This window comes from Saccopteryx leptura, chromosome 2 (assembly GCF_036850995.1).
Source record: "Saccopteryx leptura isolate mSacLep1 chromosome 2, mSacLep1_pri_phased_curated, whole genome shotgun sequence".
Lineage (NCBI taxonomy): Eukaryota > Metazoa > Chordata > Mammalia > Chiroptera > Emballonuridae > Saccopteryx > Saccopteryx leptura.
In genome coordinates, this window is record NC_089504.1 from 1,380,240 (window position 1) to 1,402,083 (window position 21,844).

At 55.0% G+C, this 21,844-nt stretch overlaps 1 protein-coding gene across 3 annotated transcripts in view; it reads right to left on the reverse strand.

The window, feature by feature from the left end:
• The window catches only part of CAMSAP1 (calmodulin regulated spectrin associated protein 1), a 69,679-nt gene extending 54,659 nt beyond the window's left edge, over nt 1-15,020 (reverse strand). For 2 of the 3 annotated variants that reach the window (XM_066366668.1, XM_066366667.1), the window contains exon 1: nt 14,495-14,820. In XM_066366668.1, the coding sequence (XP_066222765.1) occupies nt 14,495-14,654 (160 nt within the window). In that variant the 5' untranslated portion in view covers nt 14,655-14,820. The other variant, XM_066366669.1, reaches the window with a different exon arrangement.
• Between the last annotated feature and the right edge of the window lie 6,824 nt (nt 15,021-21,844).

Genomic DNA, 21,844 nt, shown 5'->3' on the forward strand with positions numbered 1-21,844 from the left:
TGTCCCCGGAGCACAGGCCATGAGCACTGCACTGTCCCTGGAGCCACAGGCCATGAGCACTGCACTGTCCCCCGAGCACAGGCCATGAGCACTGCACTGTCCCTGGAGCCACAGGCCATGAGCACCGCACTGTCCCCGGAGCCACAGGTCATGAGCACTGCACTGTCCCCGGAGCACAGGCCATGAGCACTGCACTGTCCCCGGAGCACAGGCCATGAGCACTGCATGTCCCCGGAGCACAGGCCATGAGCACTGCACTGTCCCCGGAGCATAGGTCATGATGAGCACTGCATGTCCCTGGAGCACAGGCCATGAGCACCACACTGTCCCTGGAGCACAGGCCATGAGCACTCCACTGTCCCCGGAGCACAGGCCATGAGCACTGCATGTCCCCGGAGCACAGGCCATGAGCACTGCACTGTCCCCGGAGCATAGGTCATGATGAGCACTGCATGTCCCTGGAGCACAGGCCATGAGCACCACACTGTCCCTGGAGCACAGGCCATGAGCACTGCACTGTCCCCGGAGCACAGGCCATGAGCACTGCATGTCCCCGGAGCACAGGCCATGAGCACTCCACTGTCCCCGGAGCCACAGGCCATGAGCACCGCACTGTCCCCGGAGCCACAGGCCATGAGCACCGCACTGTCCCCCGAGCACAGGCCATGAGCACCGCACTGTCCCCCGACCACAGGCCATGAGCACTCCACTGTCCCCGGAGCACAGGTCATGAGCACCGCACTGTCCCCGGAGCACAGGCCATGAGCACCGCACTGTCCCCAGAGCCACAGGCCACAGAAGCCAGGCAGGACCTGTGTGCCAACTGCCAGTGACAACAAAACACTCAAACAGCACCCAGAGTCTCCTAACACAACAGGCATGTGTCAAGGAAGCCACTGAAAATCACCCATGGCCTGCCTGTCCAGCACAGTGGACAGAGCATCAACCTGGAATGCTGAGGTCGCTGGTTCAAAACCCTGGGCTTGCTGGTCAAGGCACAAATGACAGCAATCAATTAAAAACTAACACGAAGCAACTGTGAGTTGATACTTCTTGTCCTTCCTACCCTGTAAAATCAACAAATAAAATCTTAAAAGAGAAAGAAAATGCCTGACCAGGCGGTGGCGCAGTGAGTAGAGCGTCGGACTGGGATGTGGAAGACCCAGATTCGAGACCCCGAGGTCACCAGCTTGAGTGCGGGCTCATCTGGTTAGAGCAAAAGCTCACCAGCTTGAACCCAAGGTCGCTGGCTCCAGCAAGGGGTTAGTTACTTGGTCTGCTGAAGGCCCACAGTCAAGGCGCATATGAGAAAGCAATCAATGAACAACTAAGGTGTCGCAATGTGCAATGAAAAACTAATGATTGATGCTTCTCATCTCTCCGTTCCTGTCTGTCTATCCCTATCTCTCTCTCTGACTCTCTCTCTGTCTCTGTAAAAGAAAGAAAGAAAGAAAGAAAGAAAGAAAGAAAGAAAGAAAGAAAGAAAGAAAGAAAGAAAAGAATAGAATAGAAAGGAAAAGAAAAGAAAAGAAAAAAGAAAACTCCCCAGCACACCCAGAACCCAGTCCAGCACGACTTCATGAGGAAGGACAGTCACCAACACTAACAGGAACAGGGTCCGAGTGGACTCACCTAACAAGGATGTCAAAGCAATTACAAATTCTCTTGGAACAAATGAAACAGAAAAAAGTTCAGGCCCTGGCCGGTTGGCTCAGCGGTAGAGCATCGGCCTGGCGTGCGAGGGACCCGGGTTTGATTCCCAGCCAGGGCACACAGGAGAAGCGCCCATCTGCTTCTCCACCCCTCCCCCTCTCCTTCCTCTCTGTCTCTCTCTTCCCCTCCTGCAGCCGAGGCTCCATTGGAGCAAAGATGGCCCGGGCACTGAGGATGGCTCCTTGGCCTCGACGCCCCAGAGGGGCAGAGCATCGCCCCCTGGTGGGCAGAGCATCGCCCATGGTGGGCGTGCCGGGTGGATCCCGGTCAGGCGCATGCGGGAGTCTGACTGTCTCTCCCTGTTTCCAGCTTCAGAAAAATACAAAAAAAAAAAAAAAAAAGAAAAAAGTTCAGCAAAGCGAAAGTCGTTATAAAAAGAACTGAATATAGAACTAAAAATAAAAGTAAACAAATGTAAATAAAACTCCCTGGACGGGCTTGGCCGTGAGGTGGAGACAGCAGTGGACAGACCAGTGACCCTGAGGAACAGGAGACAGAGTCACCCCATCTGAGCAGATTGAAAACAGAAAACAAAATACCCAACAGCTGTATCACTGGAGTCCCAGAAGAGAACATGGCGGGGCTGAAAGAGTATTTGAGGAAATGTCTGAAAATGTCCCAAATATGGCAAAATCCCCCAGATTCCAAGAAACTAAGTAACCCCCAAATAGAATAAATCCATGTCAAGGCACATCGCAACCACAGTTCTGAGAAGTGAAGACAGCCACTCTGCAGCAGTGAGAGGGAATCGACACTCGGGCAGGGCAGCCCTGACCCGACAGAGGGGGCTTCTCCTCGGAGCCGCGGAGGCCAGAGGCACGCGGGACCCTTTTCCAAGTGCTGAAGGAAGGAAAAGAGCCGTCCACCGCAAATGCCGTATCTGGTGAAGAAGCCCTTCATAAATGAAGGAGGCTGAAGTCCCAGGTTCAAAACCCGCGGTTGCCAGCTTGAGCCTGAGCTCATCAACGTGATCCCATGGTCATAATCCCAGGGTCACTGGTTGAACAAGGTGTCCACGGCTCAGCCTGAGGCCCCCAGTCAAGGCATGTATGAGGAGCAATCAATGAACTAAACTGACACAATACGAGTTGGTGCTTCTCATTTCTCTCCCTTTTAAAAAAAAGCACTCATCACCCCGGCTGGGTGGCTCAGTTAGTTAGTGTCATCCTGATACACCAAGCGTGTGGGTTTGATCCCCAATCAGGGCACATGCAAGAATCACTCGATGAATGCATGGATGGGTGAAGCAACAAATCAATGTTTCTCTCTCTCTCCCCATCTCCTTTTTTAAAAATTTTTATTTGTTTTACTTTTTTAGATTTTATTTATTCACTTTTATTAGAGAGAGAGAGTGGGAGAGATACAGAGAGAACGGGGAGGAGCAGGAAGCATCAACTCCCATATGTGCCTTGACCAGGCAAGCCTTGGGTTTTGAACTGGCGACCTCAGCATTCCAGGTCGACGCTTTATCCACTGCGCCACCACAGGTCAGGCCTCCCCATCTTCTTTTTAAAAAATTTTATTTGATTCATTTTAGAAAGGAAGGGGGAGGAGGGAGGAAGGGAGGGAGGAAGGGGAGAGAGAGGGAGAGAGACAGAGAGAGGGAGAGGGAGATATCAATGTGTTGTTCCACTTATCCATGCATTCATTAGTCAATTCTTGTATGTGCCCTGAATGGGGATCAAACCCACAACCCTGGCATATCAGGACGATGCTCTAACCCAGGGGTCCCCAAACTATGGCCCACGGGCCACATGTGGCCCCCTGAGGCCATTTATCCGGCCTCCACCGCACTTCTGGAAGGGGCACCTGTTTCATTGGTGGTCAGTGAGAGGAGCATAGTTCCCATTGAAATACTGGTCAGTTTGTTGATTTAAATTTACTTGTTCTTTAAATATTGTATTTGTTCCCGTTTTGTTTTTTTACTTAAAAATAAGATATGTGCAGTGTGCATAGGGATTTGTTCATAGTTTTTTTTTTATACTCCGGCCCTCCAACGGTCTGAGGGACAGAGAACTGGCCCCCTGTGTAAAAAGTTTGGGGACCCCTGCTCTAACCAGTGGTCGGCAAACTCATTAGTCAACAGAGCCAAATATCAACAGTACAACGACTGAAATTTCTTTTGAGAGCCAAATTTTTTAAAACTTAAACTATATAGGTAGGTACATTCCTTATCGAGGTAGCGCCCGCACGTGGTATTTTGTGGAAGAGCCACACTCAAGGGGCTAAAAAGTGCATGTAGCTCGCGAGCCGCAGTTTGCCGACCAGGGCTCTAACCAACTGAGCTACCCTACCGGGGCACTCTTCCCCTCCCTCTTTAACCCTGACCTGCAGTGGCGCAGTGGATAAAGCTCCCACCTGGAACACTGAGGCTGCCAGAACCCTGGGTTTGCCTGGTCAGGGCACCTATGGGAATTGATGCTTCCTGCTCCTCCTCCCCCTTCTCTCTCTCTCCTCTAAAAATGAATAAAATTGCCTGACCTGTGGTGGCGCAGTGGATAAAGCGTCGACCTGGAAATGCTGAGGTCGCCGGTTCGAAAAAAAACCTGGGCTTGCCGGTCAAGGCACATATGGGAGTTGATGCTTCCTGCTCCTCCCCCCTTCTCTCTCTCTGTCTCTCTCTCTTTTCTCTCTCTCTTTCCTTTCTAAAATGAATAAATAAAATAAAATAAAAATTTTTAAATAAATAAATAAAAATGAATAAAACCTTAAAACACAAAAAACCTGATCCATACTGAAAAAAACAAAACAAAAAATCAGAAGTGCTCCTCATCATTAGTCATCAGGGAAATAATACCCAAACCCGTCCACTCTGAATGGCTAAAAGTAAGAAGGCGGACGATGCCACATGCTAGCGAGGGGGCACAGCAGCCGCCCTCTCTCGCTGCTCGTGGAAACAGTGACACGGCCACTCTGGCAAACACCGGGAGAGAACACTCTCGTATGACCCAGCAAGTTCATGCCCAGCTATTTACTCAAGACGCGTGAAAACCTGCGTCCACACCAGGATGTTCTGGTAACAGAGAGTGGAAGCGTCCGAGCACGGCTAACGAGTGAGTGAGAGATGTGGGCACCACCAGTGAAGACTCCACTGCCCTCAGCAGCAGGCTGGACACTGAATCTCCAGCAGAACACTGTGTGAAGGACGCCAGACCCACGCTGCCTACTCTGCCCTGTGCCTGGAGACGGGCAGCCCGAGCGACCCCCCGGCGACAGGTGCACACCAGCGAGGCTCCAGCCGGGGCTGAGGGAGGGGCTCCAGGACGCCTGGTGGTGAAGACGGGACTCTGCCTGGACGTGGTCAGCTCATCACACTGGACTCTTCAGATGTCCACAGGCTCTATGTGGAGCAGACCTCGATCCAGGGTCCAAAATTAGTATTCACTGTGTCTCCAACAATGGGCACCCCCCCCCTACAGACCCCTGACCCCCGGCTTCCACGCAGCTCTTCCCTCCTCAGAGTCCTTCAGCGGCCCCTGCTCACACACAGCCACACACCGACCTGTCCATCAGCCACTCACGGCATCTTTTCCCATCTCTGGTCACCGTCCCACTCTGCAGCAGCCACACACTGGCCCTGCCTTAGCATGAAGGGTGCTGAACCCTCGCTGCCCCCTTGTCCTGGGCCCCGGGGGTTCCCTTCCTTCCACCGGCTCTTACCCACCTAAGCCACAAAGAACATTCCAGATCCCCTGGGGGAGCCGCTCTCCCTCCACTGCCGGTTCTGACATAGCTCCTGCTCCTCAGGCACCTGTCTCCCTGGCCTGCCTCACGGTGTCTGTGTGCACGGCCGGGCCTGCACTGAGAGCCCCAGCATGCCGACGACCCCACAGCTCACAGCATAATGCTCAGTGAGTCTGAAGAGCCGCGGACAGTCGCTGAGGGACACTAAGGTGAACCAGTGCTCCTGAACAATCAGAAAACCAGGACAGGCACAAGCACAGGAAAGAAGTCAGAACAAATACAAGTTCAAAGATGACGCTTCTGGACGTGACAACAAGCCACGAAAAGCAGCAGAGGGCCGTGGAATCGAGATCAGACCCGTTCCTGCCTGGGGCACGCTGCCTCTTCCTCCAGCTTGCCCACCTTCGACTCTGCCGCCCCAACATCGGCTGGCTCACCCCCTTCTCATCCCACTGCAGACAAACTAGGCGAGACCTTGGCACTTCAAGCCAAATGACATTAGCTCCACTGTGAACTCCACGCGTGTCCCCCCAAAATTCAGATACTGAAACCTGAGCCCCAAGGGGAAGGGCGAGGGGGGGGGCCTCAGGAAGTGAGCAGGCAGTGCGGGTGCAGCCCCCGAGAACGAGGCTCCAGAGAGCCCCCTGGCCCCTCGGCCCAGTAAGGACACAGCGAGAAGACAGCCACCCACGAACCAGACACCAGATCTGCCAGCACCAGGACCTGGGACTTGCAGCCTCCAGACGGGGAAGTAGACATCTGTTGTCCCCAAGAACCCCTGGGCCACAGCAGCCCGAGGACCGAGACAAACCCCAGATATTCCACCTGACCGGCGAGGAGGGGACTCTACCCACTCCAACCTTCGAGATGGGTCTTGCCAGGCTCTCACCCACCACCCCCTGAATGAAAACATCCCGCACACATTGTGAAGAGAGCCCTAGCCAGCTTGGAGCACAGTAAACAATCTGGCCCAGACTCCTTTCCAAACTAATCACCTACTATTTCAGTCCACAAATCCTGTCACAGCGAGGCTAATCAACTCAGTGCCCACTCACGCACGCAACACAGCCTGATGCCTGCCCTCTACTCCTGGGGGGGCACCCAAACCGTACCCCTCTTTCAAAGCCTATCACTCATGAAGCCACCCTATACACCCCTCCCACAGCGACCACGGACCGGAGCCCAGGGACCCTGGCCTCATTTGCCCACCTGACAGCTTCTGTACAGATGTCAGGTTGCCAATTTCCAGTCCTTGCATTACTTCACATCCTTTGTATATATCAATGATTTATATGAACTTTAAGCAACTGAGGAGATAGCACCATTGAACTTCTTCCCTTGTGGCTCCATCTGGACCAACTTCAGATTCGATGAAAAATGATAGCAATCTGACTTTTTCAATAGTTCAGTTAAAAAGCAAAAAAGGGCCTGACCTGTGGTGGCGCAGTGGATAAAGCGTCAATCTGGAAACGCTGAGGTTGCCGGTTCAAAACCCTGGGCTTGCCTGGTCAAGGCACATATGGGAGTTGATACTTCTTGTTCCTTCCCCCTTCTCTCTCTCTCTCTCTCTCCCCCCCCATAATGAATAAATAATAAATCTTAAAAAAAAAAAATAGTAAAAAAGGCCTGACCAGGCGGTGGAGCAGTGGATAGAGCATCGAACTAGGACATGGAGAACCCAGGTTCAAAACCCCGAGGTTTGAGCAAGGCTCACCAGCTTGAGCCCAAGGTCGCTGGCTTGAGCAAGGGGTCACTGGGTCTGCTGCAGCCCCCCACCATCAAGGCACATATGAGAAAGCAATCAATGAACTACTAAGGAGCCACAACAAAGAATTGATGCTTCTCATCTCTCTCCCCTCCTGTCTGTCTGTCCCTATCTGTCACTCTGTCAGAAAAAAACAAAAACAAAAATATATATATATATATTTAAAAAGTACAAAAGAACACAGGTACATATAACATCATGTAATAAAACCACAGATAGTCAACAGCAGGAGAAGCCTCTGAGCTATTAGGAGGATAAAGGTAATTCGGAGAAGAAAGTATTAACGGCTTTTAACATCCTGAAGCACAACAGTCACTGAAATTTAAAGGACTGGGACAGTCTGAACTTACAGATGGACTCATGTTCTTTGGTTAGTGTTTAACCTGTGGCACCGGGTCAGGTAGCAGAGCATGAAACACTGGTCCATCCATCTTTACAGACACACATCCACCCGTGTCTGGCTACCAGGTCAGAATCAAAGCAGAATCAAAGCACATCTTTCTATTCCTGGTCCAAGGGTTTTTCTGGCTCCTCTGCACATCTGACCAGCAGGGGAGCGCTAGCTGTCCTGCAGACAAGGCACACGCAGGACAGCCACGACCCCTCACCTCAAGACCCAGACGTCTGCAGCAGCCCAAGCAGAGGGACGGGCATTCAAGGAGACCAGCCAGCAACCTGACCCCACAGGCTCGAGTGCCACCCAACACAGGCACTAGCTTGCTCTGTGACCTCCCATCTCAGAAGCACCATCTCTCTTGCTAAGAACAAAACACACTTTAAAAAAAAAATGTATTGATTTTAAAGAGAGGGAAGGAGAGGAAAATGAGGGGGAGGGGGAGAGGGGGCAGATAGGAGGAGAGAAGAGGGGGGAGAGGAGAGGGAAGGAGAGAAACTGATTTGCTCCACTTATTTATGCATTCACTGATTGATTCTCCTGTGTGCCCTGATCAGGAATCAAACCCGCAACCTTAGGGCAGTGGTCCCCAACCTTTTTTGGGCCACGGACCGGTTTAATGTCAGAAAATATTTTCAGGGACCAGCCTTTAGGGTGGGACAGATAAATGCACAAAATAAAATTATGTGACCGGTATAAAAACTGTGGTATTTTTAAATATAAATATAATTGAGCCCTGGCCGGTTGGCTCAGTGGTAGAGCATCGGCCTGGCGTGCAGGAGTCCGGGGTTTGATTCCCGGCCAGGGCACACAGGAGAAGCGCCCATCTGCTTCTCCACTCCTCCCCCTCTCCTTCCTCTCTGTCTCTCTCTTCCCCTCCCGCAGCCGAGGCTCCATTGGAGCAAAGTTGGCCCAGGCGCTGAGGATGGCTCTGTGGCCTCTGCCTCAGGTGCTAGAATGGCTCTGGTTGCAACAGAGTGACGCCCCAGATGGGCAGAGCATCGCCCCCTGGTGGGCATGCCGGGTGGATCCTGGTCAGGCACATGCGGGAGTCTGTCTGCCTCCCCGTTTCCAGCTCCAGAAAAATACCAAAATAAATAAATAAATAAATAAATAAAATATATATAATTGTCAAACTTACGAGACAAGCGTCAAGAGTAGGTCTTAGACAGATGTAACAGAGGGAATCTGGTCATTTTTAAAAAATAAAACATCATTCAGACTTAAATATAAATAAAATAGAAATAATTTAAGTTATTTATTCTTTCTCTGCGGACCAGTACCAAATGGCCCAAGGACTGGGGACCACTGCCTTAGGGTATTGGACAATGCACTACTCAACTGAGCTCCCTGGCCAGGGCCTGAGAACAAAAGACTATTAAAAAACACAATCTAAACTCAAACCAATAACCTGTGCAAACTGTCACATATAAAAAGTGATGAGCCGCCTGACCAGGTGACAGCACAGTGGACAGAGCGTCAGACTGGGATGCGGAGGACCCAGGTTCAAGACCCCAAGGTCGCCAGCTTGAGCACAGGCTCATCTGCTTTGAGCAAAAGCTCACCAGCTTGGCCCAAGGTCGCTGGCATGAGCAAGGGGCTACTCGGTCTGCTGAAGGCCCACGGTCATGGTACATATATATGAGAAAGCAGTCAATGAACTAGGTGTCGCAACAAAAAACTGATAATTGATGCTTCTCATCTCTCTCTGTTCCTATCTGCCTGTCCCTAACTGTCCTTCTCTCTGACTCTCTATTTCTTTAAAAAAAAAAAAAAAAAAAGGCCCTGGCCGGTTGGCTCAGCGGTAGAGTGTCGGCCTGGCAAGCGGGGGACCCGGGTTCGATTCCCGGCCAGGGCACATAGGAGAAGCGCCCATCTGCTTCTCCACCCCTCCCCCTCTCCTTCCTCTCTGTCTCTCTCTTCCCCTCCCGCAGCCAAGGCTCCATTGGAGCAAAGATGGCCCGGGCGCTGGGGATGGCTCCTTGGCCTCTGCCCCAGGCGCTAGAGTGGCTCTGGTCGTGGCAGAGCGAGGCCCCAGAGGGGCAGAGCATCGCCCCCTGGTGGGCAGAGCGTCGCCCCTGGTGGGCGTGCCGGGTGGATCCCGGTCCGGCGCATGCGGGAGTCTGTCTGACTGTCTCTCCCCATTTCCAGCTTCAGAAAAATACAAAAAAAAAAAAAAAAAGTGATGAGGCCCTGGCCAGCTAGCTCAGTGGTAGAGCGTCAGCCCAGCGTGTGCAAGTCCCAGGTTCAATTCCCGGCCAGGGCACACAGGAGAAGTGCCCATCTGCTTCTCCACCCCTCCCCCTCTCCTTCCTCTCTGTCTCTCTCTTCCCCTCCCACAGTCAAGGCTCCACTGGAGCAAAGCTGGCCTGGGCATTGAGGATGGTTCCACGACCTCCACCTCAGGCGCCAGAATGGCTCCGATTGCAATGGAGCAATGCCCCAGATGGGCAGAGCATCACCCCTGGTGGGCATGCAGGGTGGATCCCAGTCAAGCACATGTGGAAGTCTGTCTTTCTGCCTCCCCGCTTCTCAGAAAAATACATACACAAAAAGTGACAATGCGCTATAAATGAGGCCCCCCCTGAGTCACGGTGACTATGCTCTGGCAGCCAAGGGACCGGACCAGCAGTCAGCTTTCAATTCCAGTTTGGGGCCCACACAAGGGTTCTGACCTGCATGTCACTTAGACCACGTCACCACAACAAAATCAAGTGGTGACCTCCTGGAGTTGACAAGGAAGGAATTTTGCTCCTAATATCAATTAGGCAAACAGGCCCCTAGCTATTTGTGTGGTCAGTGTGAGAAAGTAGCATAGCTCAGTCACAGACACCTCGCCAATGGTACAGACGCCCAGCCGCCCGTGCACGGACTCCCCACCCCACAGCCGTTTCCAGGTCAGCAGTTAACTACGCTGACGAGTGAGGACGAGTGAGGACGAACCCTCAGAGCAGCAGGCTCAGGCAGCCCGTGGCCTCTCCACCCCAGTCTGCTGCCAGGAAAATGAGAAGGGTGACCTTGGTGGCTCCTGAGGTCCTGCCCTCTTCAGGATGGCTCAGCTCCACAGAGCTGTGGTGAGTCTCAACTGGTTTCCAGGGCTCCTCAGCGTGAAATCACCACCACTGTGCACATAGCAACATGCTTGCAAACAGCTGACTGCCTTCTAAGACTTTCCCTGGGTTGTTTTCTCAACGTTGTTCTTGAAAGGTAACAAAAGCCATTACTCCAAACCTAAAAGGAAGGTATCTTTAAGTTTCATGGCTCATGGAGGAAAATCAAAAACCAGGAACACAGTAACCCAGTCCAGTGCTCCACTCTATGAAATAGGGCAGGGGTAGTCAACCTTTTTATACCTACCGCCCACTTCTGTATCTCTGTTAGTAGTAAAATTTTCTAACCGCCCACTGGTTCCACAGTAATGGTGATTTATAAAGTAGGGAAGTAACTTTATAAAATTTATAAAGCAGAGTTACAGCAAGTTAAAGCATATTAATAATTACTTACCAAATACTTTATGTTGGATTTTCGCTAAGTTTGGCAGAATAAATCTTTATAAAACAACTTACTATAGTTAAATCTATCTTTTTATTTATACTTTGCTGCGCTACCGCCCACCATGAGAGCTGAAACACCCACTAGTGGGCGTAGGGACTAGGTTGACTACCACTGAAATAGGGTTTCAAGTCACCTCTTTAAACTTTCTTAACAATTTATGACAACTTTCACCCCTCAAAAAATCACAAAATACTCTGGCTAAGCAGGTGTTCCTCTTTCTTACAGACACTTTTTTTTTTTTTTTTTCTGAAGCTGGAAACAGGGAGAGACAGTCTGACAGACTCCCGCATGCGCCCGACCGGGATCCACCCGGCACGCCCACCATGGGGCGACGCTCTGCCCACCAGGGGGCGATGCTCTGCCCATCCTGGGCGTCGCCATGTTGCGACCAGAGCCACTCTAGCGCCTGAGGCAGAGGCCACAGAGCCATCCCCAGCGCCCGGGCCATCTTTGCTCCAATGGAGCCTTGGCTGCGGGAGGGGAAGAGAGAGACAGAGAGGAAAGCGCTGCGGAGGGGTGGAGAAGCAAATGGGCGCTTCTCCTGTGTGCCCTGGCAGGGAATCGAACCCGGGTCCTCCGCACGCTAGGCCGACGCTCTACCACTGAGCCAACCGGCCAGGGCCTCTTACAGACACTTTTAAATGAGGAAGGTTCAACGTGTCCAACACGTTACTTCTAGAAAAATTATTAAAACACTGTCAATGAGCCTGACCTGCGATGGTGCAGTGGTTAAAGCTTCGACCTGGGAAGCTGAGGTTGCCGGTTCAAAAACCTGGGCTTCCCTGGTCAAGGCACATATGGGAGTTGATGCTTCCTGCTCCTCCCCCCATTCTCTCTCTCTCTCTCTCTCTCTGTCCCCTCTCTCTAAATCAGGGGTCTCAAACTCGTGGCCCGCCGAACAATTTTGTGCGGCCCGCAGACTAATCCACGAACTATAGTTTCTGGTCGTTTTGTGACACTGAAAAGTGTTGCGTAACAGTTGCCTTTTGTAGACCTAGTGCGGCCCACCGAACGGCTGTGATCTTGCTCTGCAGCCCACATGCTGAGTTGAGTTTGAGACCCCTGCTCTAAATGAATAAATAAAATAATTAATTTTAAAAAATTTTAAAAAATAAAATAAAACATTGTCAATGAAACAAGGGTTAACCCCAAAAAGGAGGGGCAGATTCTAAGAAAATCGGTGTAAGCTGGCCCACAGTTCCTGGCTGTGGCCGGAGACGGGAAGGTGGGAGGAAACATTCTGCACAGCCACTGCACCTCAGGCCTGGCCCGGCCTGAGCTCCCCACTTACTACCAATGGCGAGTGGCGGCCAGCGGCCCCAGGGGCTCGTGTCCCGAAAGGCAGGTGCGGAAGGCAGCCAGAGCACCTGCCCCAGCCGACCGTGTGCCTCCCATTCCTGCACAACCGGAAAGACCGTAGGGTCCCAGTGAGCTACCTTTTGAGCAGTTTGTATAACAAGGAAAACACTTAAGTCCCTTGACCACCACACCCACCAAAACTGACCTCCTATCCACGGGAGCAGTCTGAAGGAACCATGTCTCCCTCACTGACCACTAAGGTGGACAGGACATGGAGCCGTCCAGAGAGAGGAACAAAGAATGACCCCTGGATTAGAAAATAGAGTTGAGAGGCAAAAATCTCTGTCCCCTACCTAAATCCTTCCCCAGCCCAGGTGTGATCCCTCGCCAACAGGAGCAGATGGACTCCCTTCGGCTGAGCCGAGGCAAGTTGTCCTCGGTCATCTGAATGGGGCATCTCCCAAGTTTGTTAATTTAAAGAGATTCTCTACTAGAAAAAAAAAAATGTACATCTGCTCCTCTTCCAGAAGCAAGGTACAGGAAGGGAAAGCAAAAATGAACAGAGGCCAGACCTCTAAAATCAGCGCGTGGGCACGCACCAGCAGCTGAGGGTAGTGACGGCCGCCCCGGTCTTCCACCCTCGGGCGTCTCCTGCAGCTCCCGCACACCTTGTTCTACAAGCACCGCCTCCAATTCCATCAACACGGGGGAGCCTGTTTCAATCGCAGCTTTGTTCGTATCAGCTGAGTCAACAGGTATGGGAGCGACCAGCACCGGGAATAAAAGTACTGACCCCAACGCTAACAACTGAGGAGGGTGCACGTGCTGGGTGCCAGAGCCCAGGGATGGGACAGGAATGCGGCCCCGGGGCTAAAGCAGCCAGAGGGCAGGGCGGGAGAGGGGCTGCAGCCGCTACCTGCAGCCAGAGCCCAGACTTCCCACGTGCAGAGCCCTCACACACAGAAGGTGACCCAGAACAGGCTGCACTCGGAGTGGAGCCCAGGCAGGAGGTGAGGGCACCAGGCTGGGGAGGATGGAGGGGCACAGATGCAGTGCCCAGGTCTCGGAAAACTCACAGGGAAAGGCACTGCACGATCACCCTGCGCGACACAGGTGCCTGATGAATTTATAAGGAAAGGCAACAGCACCAGAAACCAGGCCTGAGTGGGTGTGAGGGGAGGTCGTCAGGGTAGCCGCTGGTGTCACTCCTTGCACCTGTCATGTCTCACTCCAACAAGTCCCTACTTTAACTGATTCCACCTTTGCTCCCCCAATCACGCATGTGGCAGTGCCTCCCGCCTCCCCACCCCCCACATAAGGACACAGAACGCGGTTTTTGTGGGGCTGGAAACAGAACTGGACAACTGAAAACGGGGAAGGAAGGGTGACCTCTCCTCCCCGGACTGTGGTTCCGTGTCCCCTGCCCGGGTCCGGGGACGCCCAGGCCATTCCAACCGGCCAACGCTTGCTCAACACGTGTCCAAACTCTGCGGAAGGGTGGCCGCCCCTCACCCAGGCTACATCCACGGGGGGACTGGGTGTCCTCCCCAGCCCGGAGAAAGACAACTTCACAAACCGCTTCCAAAGAAAAGAAGAAAGAGACTGACACGGTAGGAACGCGACTCGGCACCTGACACAAAGCACCTGAGACGAGCAAGGGTGATCGTGGGGACCGCCTGGTTCCGCGAACGCCGAGCCCGACCGAGCGGCAGTGGGACCGCGGAGCTCCGCCCGGCCGGAGGGAACGGACCGCACGACCAGGCAGCGCGTCACCCACGCGGGGGATGGTGGCCCCGGTGAGCCCCAGGAAAGAAGAGGTCTCAATGGCGAGCACCGTGCCGCCACCAGCCGCTCCCCGCCGGGAAGCTGCACGGCCGAGGCCCCGCGAACACCCGGCACGGCGGGGCGTCCCGCGTGGCCCTGGCCCCGCGCCCCGCGCCCCGCGCCCGCCCGGCCCGGGAGCTGCCGGAGGCCCGGGGGCTGCAGGAGGCCCGGCCCCGCGCCCCACGCCAGCCCCGCGCGCCCACCCCGCGTCCCGCACAAAGGCGCCCCGCCCGCCGCCGCCGCCCCCGCGCGCGGCCCACCTCGGCCGTAGGCCTTGGCGCAGATCCACTGCAGGTTGGCGGCGATCTTGGCGCGCGCCGGGTCGTAGCGGTCCAGCGGCACGATGTCCGCGGCGCCGTCGGGCGCGGCCTCCATCCTCCTCCAGCCGTCCGCCGCCGGGCGGCCGCCGGCGTCCACCATCGGCACGTTCGCGGGCGCTGTGCCGGGCGCCCGGCAACAAAAGGCGCCGCCGCGCGGGGCCGCGTGGGGCCGCGCGTGGGGCCGGGGCTGGACACACACGGACGGGCACGACCGCGCCGCCGCGCGGGGCCCGCAGGCCGCCCCGCCCCCGCCGCCCGGCCCGCCCCGTCCGCCTCACCTCAGAGCCGCCGCCGTCGCCGCCGCCGCGGGTGCTGCTGCTGCTGCATGCTGCGGGGCCGAGCCGGATCGCCCGGGAGGCCGGGAAGGCGGCGGGCGGCGTGCGCGTGCGCGGTCCCGGTGCGGCGGGGTCGGCGGCGGCGGAGGAGACGGCCGAGGAGGTGGCCAACCGGCGGGAGCGCGCGCACCGCCCAGGCCTTGCGCAGGCGCAGTGGATGCGAGCCGCCGCCCCGCCCTCGGCCCGCGCTCGTTCGGCCCCTTTCCGCAGGCGCAGTGGGCACCGCCCTAAGCCACGCCCCCGTTCCGCGCTCGCCCCACCCTTTCTCGCAGGCGCAGTGGGCGCTGCCCGAAGCTCCGCCCCTCCCCGCGGGTGCCGGGCGCGGGGTCGCGCGGCGCGGGCGGTGCTGGCGGGCAGGCCCCGGAGGGTTCCGTAGCATCCCTTTGTCTGGGCCGCGCCTACTCCTCCCCGGCACTGGTTCGTCCGGATCGAAGGCCCCAGCCGCCGCCCGATGAACTCGAGCCCCTGGCGAAGGCCGCCGCCCCCCTGGGGGACCGCGCGCGGGCCCAGCCCTAGCGCAGGCCCACGGCGACCCTCCACCCACAGCGGCCCCGGTGTTTCCTCCTCCTGGTCAGCAGCGCTGGCTGCCAGGGGACGTCCCCTCCCGCAGCGGGTCTAAGAGCCCTGGGAGCAGCCCGGGGATGTCTCCCCCCGCCCCCAAAGCAGCCCTGGGAGCCACGGGACGCCTCTCCCCATAGCGGCCCTCGGTGCCAAGGGATCCTTTCCCCGAAGTAGACCTGGGAGCAGTCCCTGGGATGTTCTCCCTTCCCCACCCCGCAGAAGCAGCGCTGGGAGCCGGGGGACGCCCCTTCCCACAGAGGGGCCCGGAGACCCCGCCCCAGAGCAGCTTCCAGAATCCTTCCCCACCCCCACAGCAGCACTGGCAGCTGGGAAACACCCCTAAGGAGGAGCATCCCGTTCCCCTCCCCAGAGCTTAGAGCCTGGGGGTTCCCTAGGGTCTGCCAGGAGCATGCTGTCTGTGCCTGGGAGCGCCCCAAGTGGTCACTAACCACGGTCTCCAAGGCACACAGTCCAGGGGAGATGCGTTGAGACACATTGCATTGTCCTCACTCCAGCTCAGCGGTAGGTACAGGCCTCACACATAACCCGTGCAAGGGCTGGCTTCGAATAGAGTCAAGATCAGAGGGGCCTACATTCAGCTTGTAATATCTTGAAACCTAGTGTGTACCTATGTGGTGCTTATCTGAGGACCTCATAGCCAAACAGAAAGGGCCCCTGGCTTCTGTGCCATCCACCAGGGTCCAGAAATACAGGCCTTGAGGAAAGCAAGAAAAAAAAAAAACAGTTTCCTCTGAGTCAGGGGTCCTGGGAGTGAAGTTCAGGCGGGCTCCCACCCTCCAGGGCTTTTTAAGGTGCTACCAACCTCCCCTTCACTGAGCTAACCTAAGCCAGAAAGAAGACCCAGGTTATAAAGTGATGTAAGCTCAGAGGGCCCAGCCAGTCAACAAATGCATTCCTGTGCAGGCATGGGCCTCACTGGCTCACAACAGAATGAAACACAAACCCCTGCGCTCCCGCCCTCGCAAAGCTGAGGTCCAGTGAGGAGAGAACCCGATGCTGGCTGCACCCTGTGGCAGAGGGAGACCGGAGTCCTGGAGGTGGGCGGGTAGAGAAACTGAGGTGCATTGCAGCACAGGCCTACAGGAAGTGAGGGCCTGTGTGGGCGTATGGGGGGGCGGTGCTGTGGGCAGAGGGTATGGCGTACACAGAACCCTGACACAGGAGTGTCCAGTATGCAGTGAGTCAGGAACCCAGGAGGGAGAGGCATTGGTAGGAAGGGGGGTGGTGACGGAGGGGGGCACAGATCTGGCACAGGAAGGACTCTGACCTCTGAGTGAGCCAGGAAGCCATAGAGGAATAGATGGAAACCTGTGCACTCGATTTTCTATAAACCTAAAACTACTCTAAAAATATATAGCCTATTGCCCTGGCCAGAGACCCCGGTGGGTTAGAGCATTGTCCCCAAGTGCAGAGGTTTCCAGGTAGATCACTGGTCAGGGCACATACAGGAACATATTGATATTTCTCTCTCCCTCTCCCTCTCTCTCTCTCTTTCTCTCTCCCCTTGCTAAAATTTATAAATACAAATTGTTTTAAATATGTATATAACCTATTAATTAAAAGAACAAAGCAAACCTGGGACCCACGTACACAGCTATAGCTTCAAGACCAGCCTCCAGCCCGGCCAACTCTCTGCAGCTCCACTTCTCAGAGAAGAAGTCATGGGCTGGAGGAGCCCTGGGCTCAGCCCGCTGAGCTAGCTCTACCCCCCATCTGCCCAGCTCTCCCAGGAACTCAGCCCTGTCCTCCCTTCTGCTGGCCTGGCCATGTACTCCTCCCTCTGAGACCAATGGCTGAGGTCCCTGTGGGTCCCAGTCTAGGTGCTGGACTCTCTGTCCAGTGTTTGTGAGTAACCCCTGAGCAGGTGCAGTGGGACGGGCACACTGTTCACTGTGGCTGGGCACAAAAAGGTGCACCACCAGCTCCTTGGTATAGACCTGGCATAGAGACCCAGCCAGTACGGGCTCCATCCCCAAAGTTACCATGGACCCAACAATCCCGCAGCTAACCAACCCCTGGGAGAAACTGTGGGCACTTCCAGTGAAAAATGTGTCACTCTGAATGCATGCAGTGGGGACGACTGTTCCTAACTCAAACCCAACCAAACACCTAACACCACAGTACCCCGGCGTTTGGCCCAAGATGTTCCCGGGGGGCCAGGAAGGGGGAGAGGCTCAGCCTCCCAACCTTTCCTTCATTTACCATTCCCCACCCACTGAGAGAAAAATGCTAATTTGATTTAAACCTACTTAATTGGATTAATTAATTAGAATTTAATTTTCCGTTGGGAGAGAAGTTAAACAGAGGGGTGACTTGTTAGGTAGGTTAAGCTCTGAAGGACCTCCAACCACTGTAATTCTTCACATTTCTTTTGCCTCCACTGGGCCAGGGAGAAGGGATTTTTGCCCCCCTGGGGACAGTAACATCCCCCAAAGGGCTTGGGGGCACCTCACCTGGAGACTACATAGGCTTGGGCAGCCCACAGGTTAGGAGGGGTGGGGTTGGCAGCACTTAAGTGGGCCCAGAAGCTGGTCCCAGCCCTTCCCTGAGATGCACAGCTCCCTCACAGCCTTGGGAACTGCCACATGTTGTGCAAAACCAGTCACGGGCTTTTCTGTGCAACCCTGGAATCCTTCCTGGTAAGCCTGCACAAAAGCTGCCCCTGTGCCTGGCCAACACCAAGCACTTCCTCACCCTTCCCGGGAGCAGGAGTCCTCTTCCAGAGCCATCTTAGATGGCACTCTGGAGGAGGTGTGTTTTAAGGCACTTCATTTCATACTTTAAATTTTTTTTTTTTTTACTTTTCGTGGCAGAGAGAGAGAGAGAGAGAGAGAGAGAGAGAGGGAGAGAGTCAGAGAGAGGGACAGATAGTTATAGACAAGACAGGAAGGGAGAAAGATGAGAAACATCAATTCTTCGTTGCGGTTCCTTAGTTGTTCATTGATTGACTTCTCATATATGCCTTGACCGGGGGCTACAGCAGACCAAGTGACCCCTTGCTCAAGCCAGCGACCTTGGTCTCAAGCTGTCACCAGCCTTGCTCAAACCAGATGAGCCCGCGCTCAAGCTGGCGACCCTGGGGTCTTGAACCTGGGTCCTCTGAATCCCAGTCCAATGCTCTATCCACTGGACCACCACCTGGTCAGGCCAGGCCATACTTTTTTTTAAAGATTTTTCTTTTTAAAGCCTGACCACATGGCACAGTGGATCGAGTGCTGACCTGGGACTCTGAGGACCCAGGTTTGAAATCCCAAGGTTGCCAGCTTGAGTGCGGGCTCATCCACTTGAGTGTGAGGTCCTCGATGTGAGTCCATGGTGGCTGGCTTGGGCAAGGGGTCACTGGCTCAGCTGGAGACCCCCGGGGTCAAGGCACATATAGGAAGCACTCAATGAACAACTAAGGTACTGCGGCAACAAGTTGATGTTTCTCATCTCTCTCCCTTTCTCTATCTCACTTTTTGTTTTTATTTTTATTGATTTTAGAGAAAGCAGGAGAAAGAGAGAAAAAGATTGATCTGCTCCTGTATGAGCCCTGACTGGGGATCAAACAGTTTCCTAACCAACCAGGCTATCTGATGCTATCCTGCCAGGGCCACTTTGCACGTGTCAAAGGTGCAAATTACACACCTCTTGGGGATTTATAAATGAGTCGTTTTTCCTGTTTTGGGGTTGAATCCTCTGCATAATGGGAAGGGCCACCAAAGTCACCAGAGGTCAGCCATTATTCCTTTTAATGGAAGGGGAATGGGAGGCTGCAGGGTATCACATACTTGTCAGAGAGAGGCACCCTGAGGGTACAGTTGTGAACACAACTTCCTGCCCTACCGGCCGGCAGGAGCACCAACAGCACTGGTTCCAGGGCTGCCCGTGCCTTGGGGACCGGCCGTGGACGGAGGGCAAGAGAGGTTGGTTAGTTCTCAGGGTTGCTGGAACTTGTTAAGTAACAAATGTCCTCTCCCCGTGGGTCCAGGAGTCCGAGATTAGGTGTGGGGAGGACCCTGCTGCGGCTGAGGGAGACTCCAGGCCTCTCCCAGCTCCTGAGGTGTCATGGTCGGTCCTGGCATTCCTTAGTGTTAGGGCACCGCTCCAGGCTCCGCCCCCACCCACACACCACCTTCCCTGGTGTCTGCACCTCCTTACCAGGCCTGTGGGGTCAGGGCCCCATCCTCACGACCTTGCTTTAACTCACCTCTTTAAAAGCCCCATTTCCAAATGCAGTCACATTCTGAATTCCTGGGCTTTTTGGATTTGAGCATCTTTTCAGAGGGACCCAATTCAACCCTGACAGTTACCAAGTGTGTGAGGGCTCTCGGCGCAGATGACATGGGACACACAGGGTCACCGTCCAGGGCTCTGATACCCTGATACACTTACACCCATCACGCCTGGTGGTGGCTCACAGGTCTGTCCCTTGACCTTCAATCAGGCTTCCAGGAGCCAAGAGCATCACCGGACTTGAGGTCTGTTCCCGCTTGCTGTCACCACCCAAGAACTTGGTCCCTGCCGGAGATGATCATTACACATGCTCTCACTGAAGAGACGGACATGCCACCTCCCCCCCACCCCATGCATGTATGTGGGGGGGGGGGGCGGCGGATGGGCTGTTTGGCTCCTCCGTGCTCCAGACAACCTCCCAGATGAACCAGTCCCCAGGCTTCTGGGGACAGGTAACCCCAGGACTTCCCTGTGCCTCCCCACAAGCTCCTCTCTGAGACCAGCAGGGGCTGCCTCCTGCCTGGCCCTCCAGGCTGCCCGGTCCTCATGCTGCACACTTGCCACCGAGTGGCTGGCGACTGGGCAATGGAACTGCTTCCTGCCAGAGCCCCATGCTGGCCCTGGGCTCCAGCCCTCGTGGCAGGACGGGATGGGTGGGTAGGATGCCTTGGAGTGGATGTCAGCGTGTGTGCCAAGTCCCCGTCACCCCAAGCCCAATGCTGGGGTCTCCCAGCCCTGTGGTCAGGGCCAGTACTTTCTGGAACACCGACTCTGGCCAGATTACCACATCTCTCACACTAAGCTGCCCCTGGAACACAAGTGACCAGGGCAGAATTGCTTGCTACAGCCCCTTTGTTTGGGACCATCTGAATTTTGGAGACAAAATGCTCTCGAAAAGGATGAATTCTGCAGATACACCCATGGGGGCTGTATCTCTGTCGACCTGGCAGATGCTCCCACTTCTTTGGGGCCCATTCGACTCTAACTAGCCCCTCAGTTCTCATGGGGACAGGGTATGTAGGGAGGGCCATTCGGGGGGACATTCCGACGGCCACCAGGCCTCAAACCCCGCTGTCACCCACTGCCACTTCGAGTATGGCAGATGGCAACGTGGAGGCGACAGGGAGTGGATCCAGGTCTGAGCGTCAACTGGCGGCTCCCGTTGGCGCTGGCCCAGCACCAGAAGTGGGGGGCTGCTGGGGCTTCTGGGCAACCCGTCTGGAGGGGGGCTGGCCACCAAGGCCAGAAACTTCTGCTCCATGTCCAGGTGTGTGAGAGGTACGGGAGTTCTTCAGCCAAAGACAACAGCTGCTCCGACAGTGTCATATGAGAGCCGAGGTCGGCCATCTCGCTGAGACCAGGCCAGCCCCTGCGTCCGCACGCTGCCCCGCCCCCCACCAGCCTCGCTTCTCCCTGAGTCTGAGAGCCGCTCAGCCCCTCAGACCCCCCTCACCCCCCACGCTTCTGGGGAGTGGCACACCCCAGCAGGGCAGGGCCCTGAAGAAGACACACAAAGACACAAGCAGATAACAGCGTCCAGATTACCACAGCCTCATAGGAGATGGGAGAGTCATGACCTTTAAAAATTATTTCAGTATCTCTGTCCGGAAGTTTTCCATTTGAATCTCAAGAACAATGGAAGAAAGTTATCAGTGAAAAGAACATCTTCCTCCCAATCTCCTTCAGCTGAGATGGCCGAGACTCAGGCTCCCTGTGGTCCCCACACCTGCTCACGGCCCAGCAAGCCCAGGCGCGGGTCAGGCAGGGTGGGGCTGCTTCCAGAGAGAAGTTAAAAAAAAAAAAAATACATGTCTAACAACCAACTGCTTTAAGTGATAATGAACACAGTTAAAAAAAAAAAAAAAAAAAAAAGAAGAGACTTGCTTTCTCATTCTACATTACATTCCAGGTAGCTTTTTTTAACCCGCAGCCAGAGGCAGGGCGGGGCAGTCTGGTGGTGCTCCAGCTCTGCCATTGGAGACCCGGGATGGTGCACCCGGCTCCAGTGACCGTTGGTCCCTCAGCGCCAACGAAAACACGAGATTCTGCCAACCCAACGTTGAAGAGGCGCGGCCCAGGGAAGTGGTGTGCTGCTAACTTTACCAAGAACGCAAACATGCTGCTTCGCTGGCGCTAGAATCATCACAGCGCCAGAGGA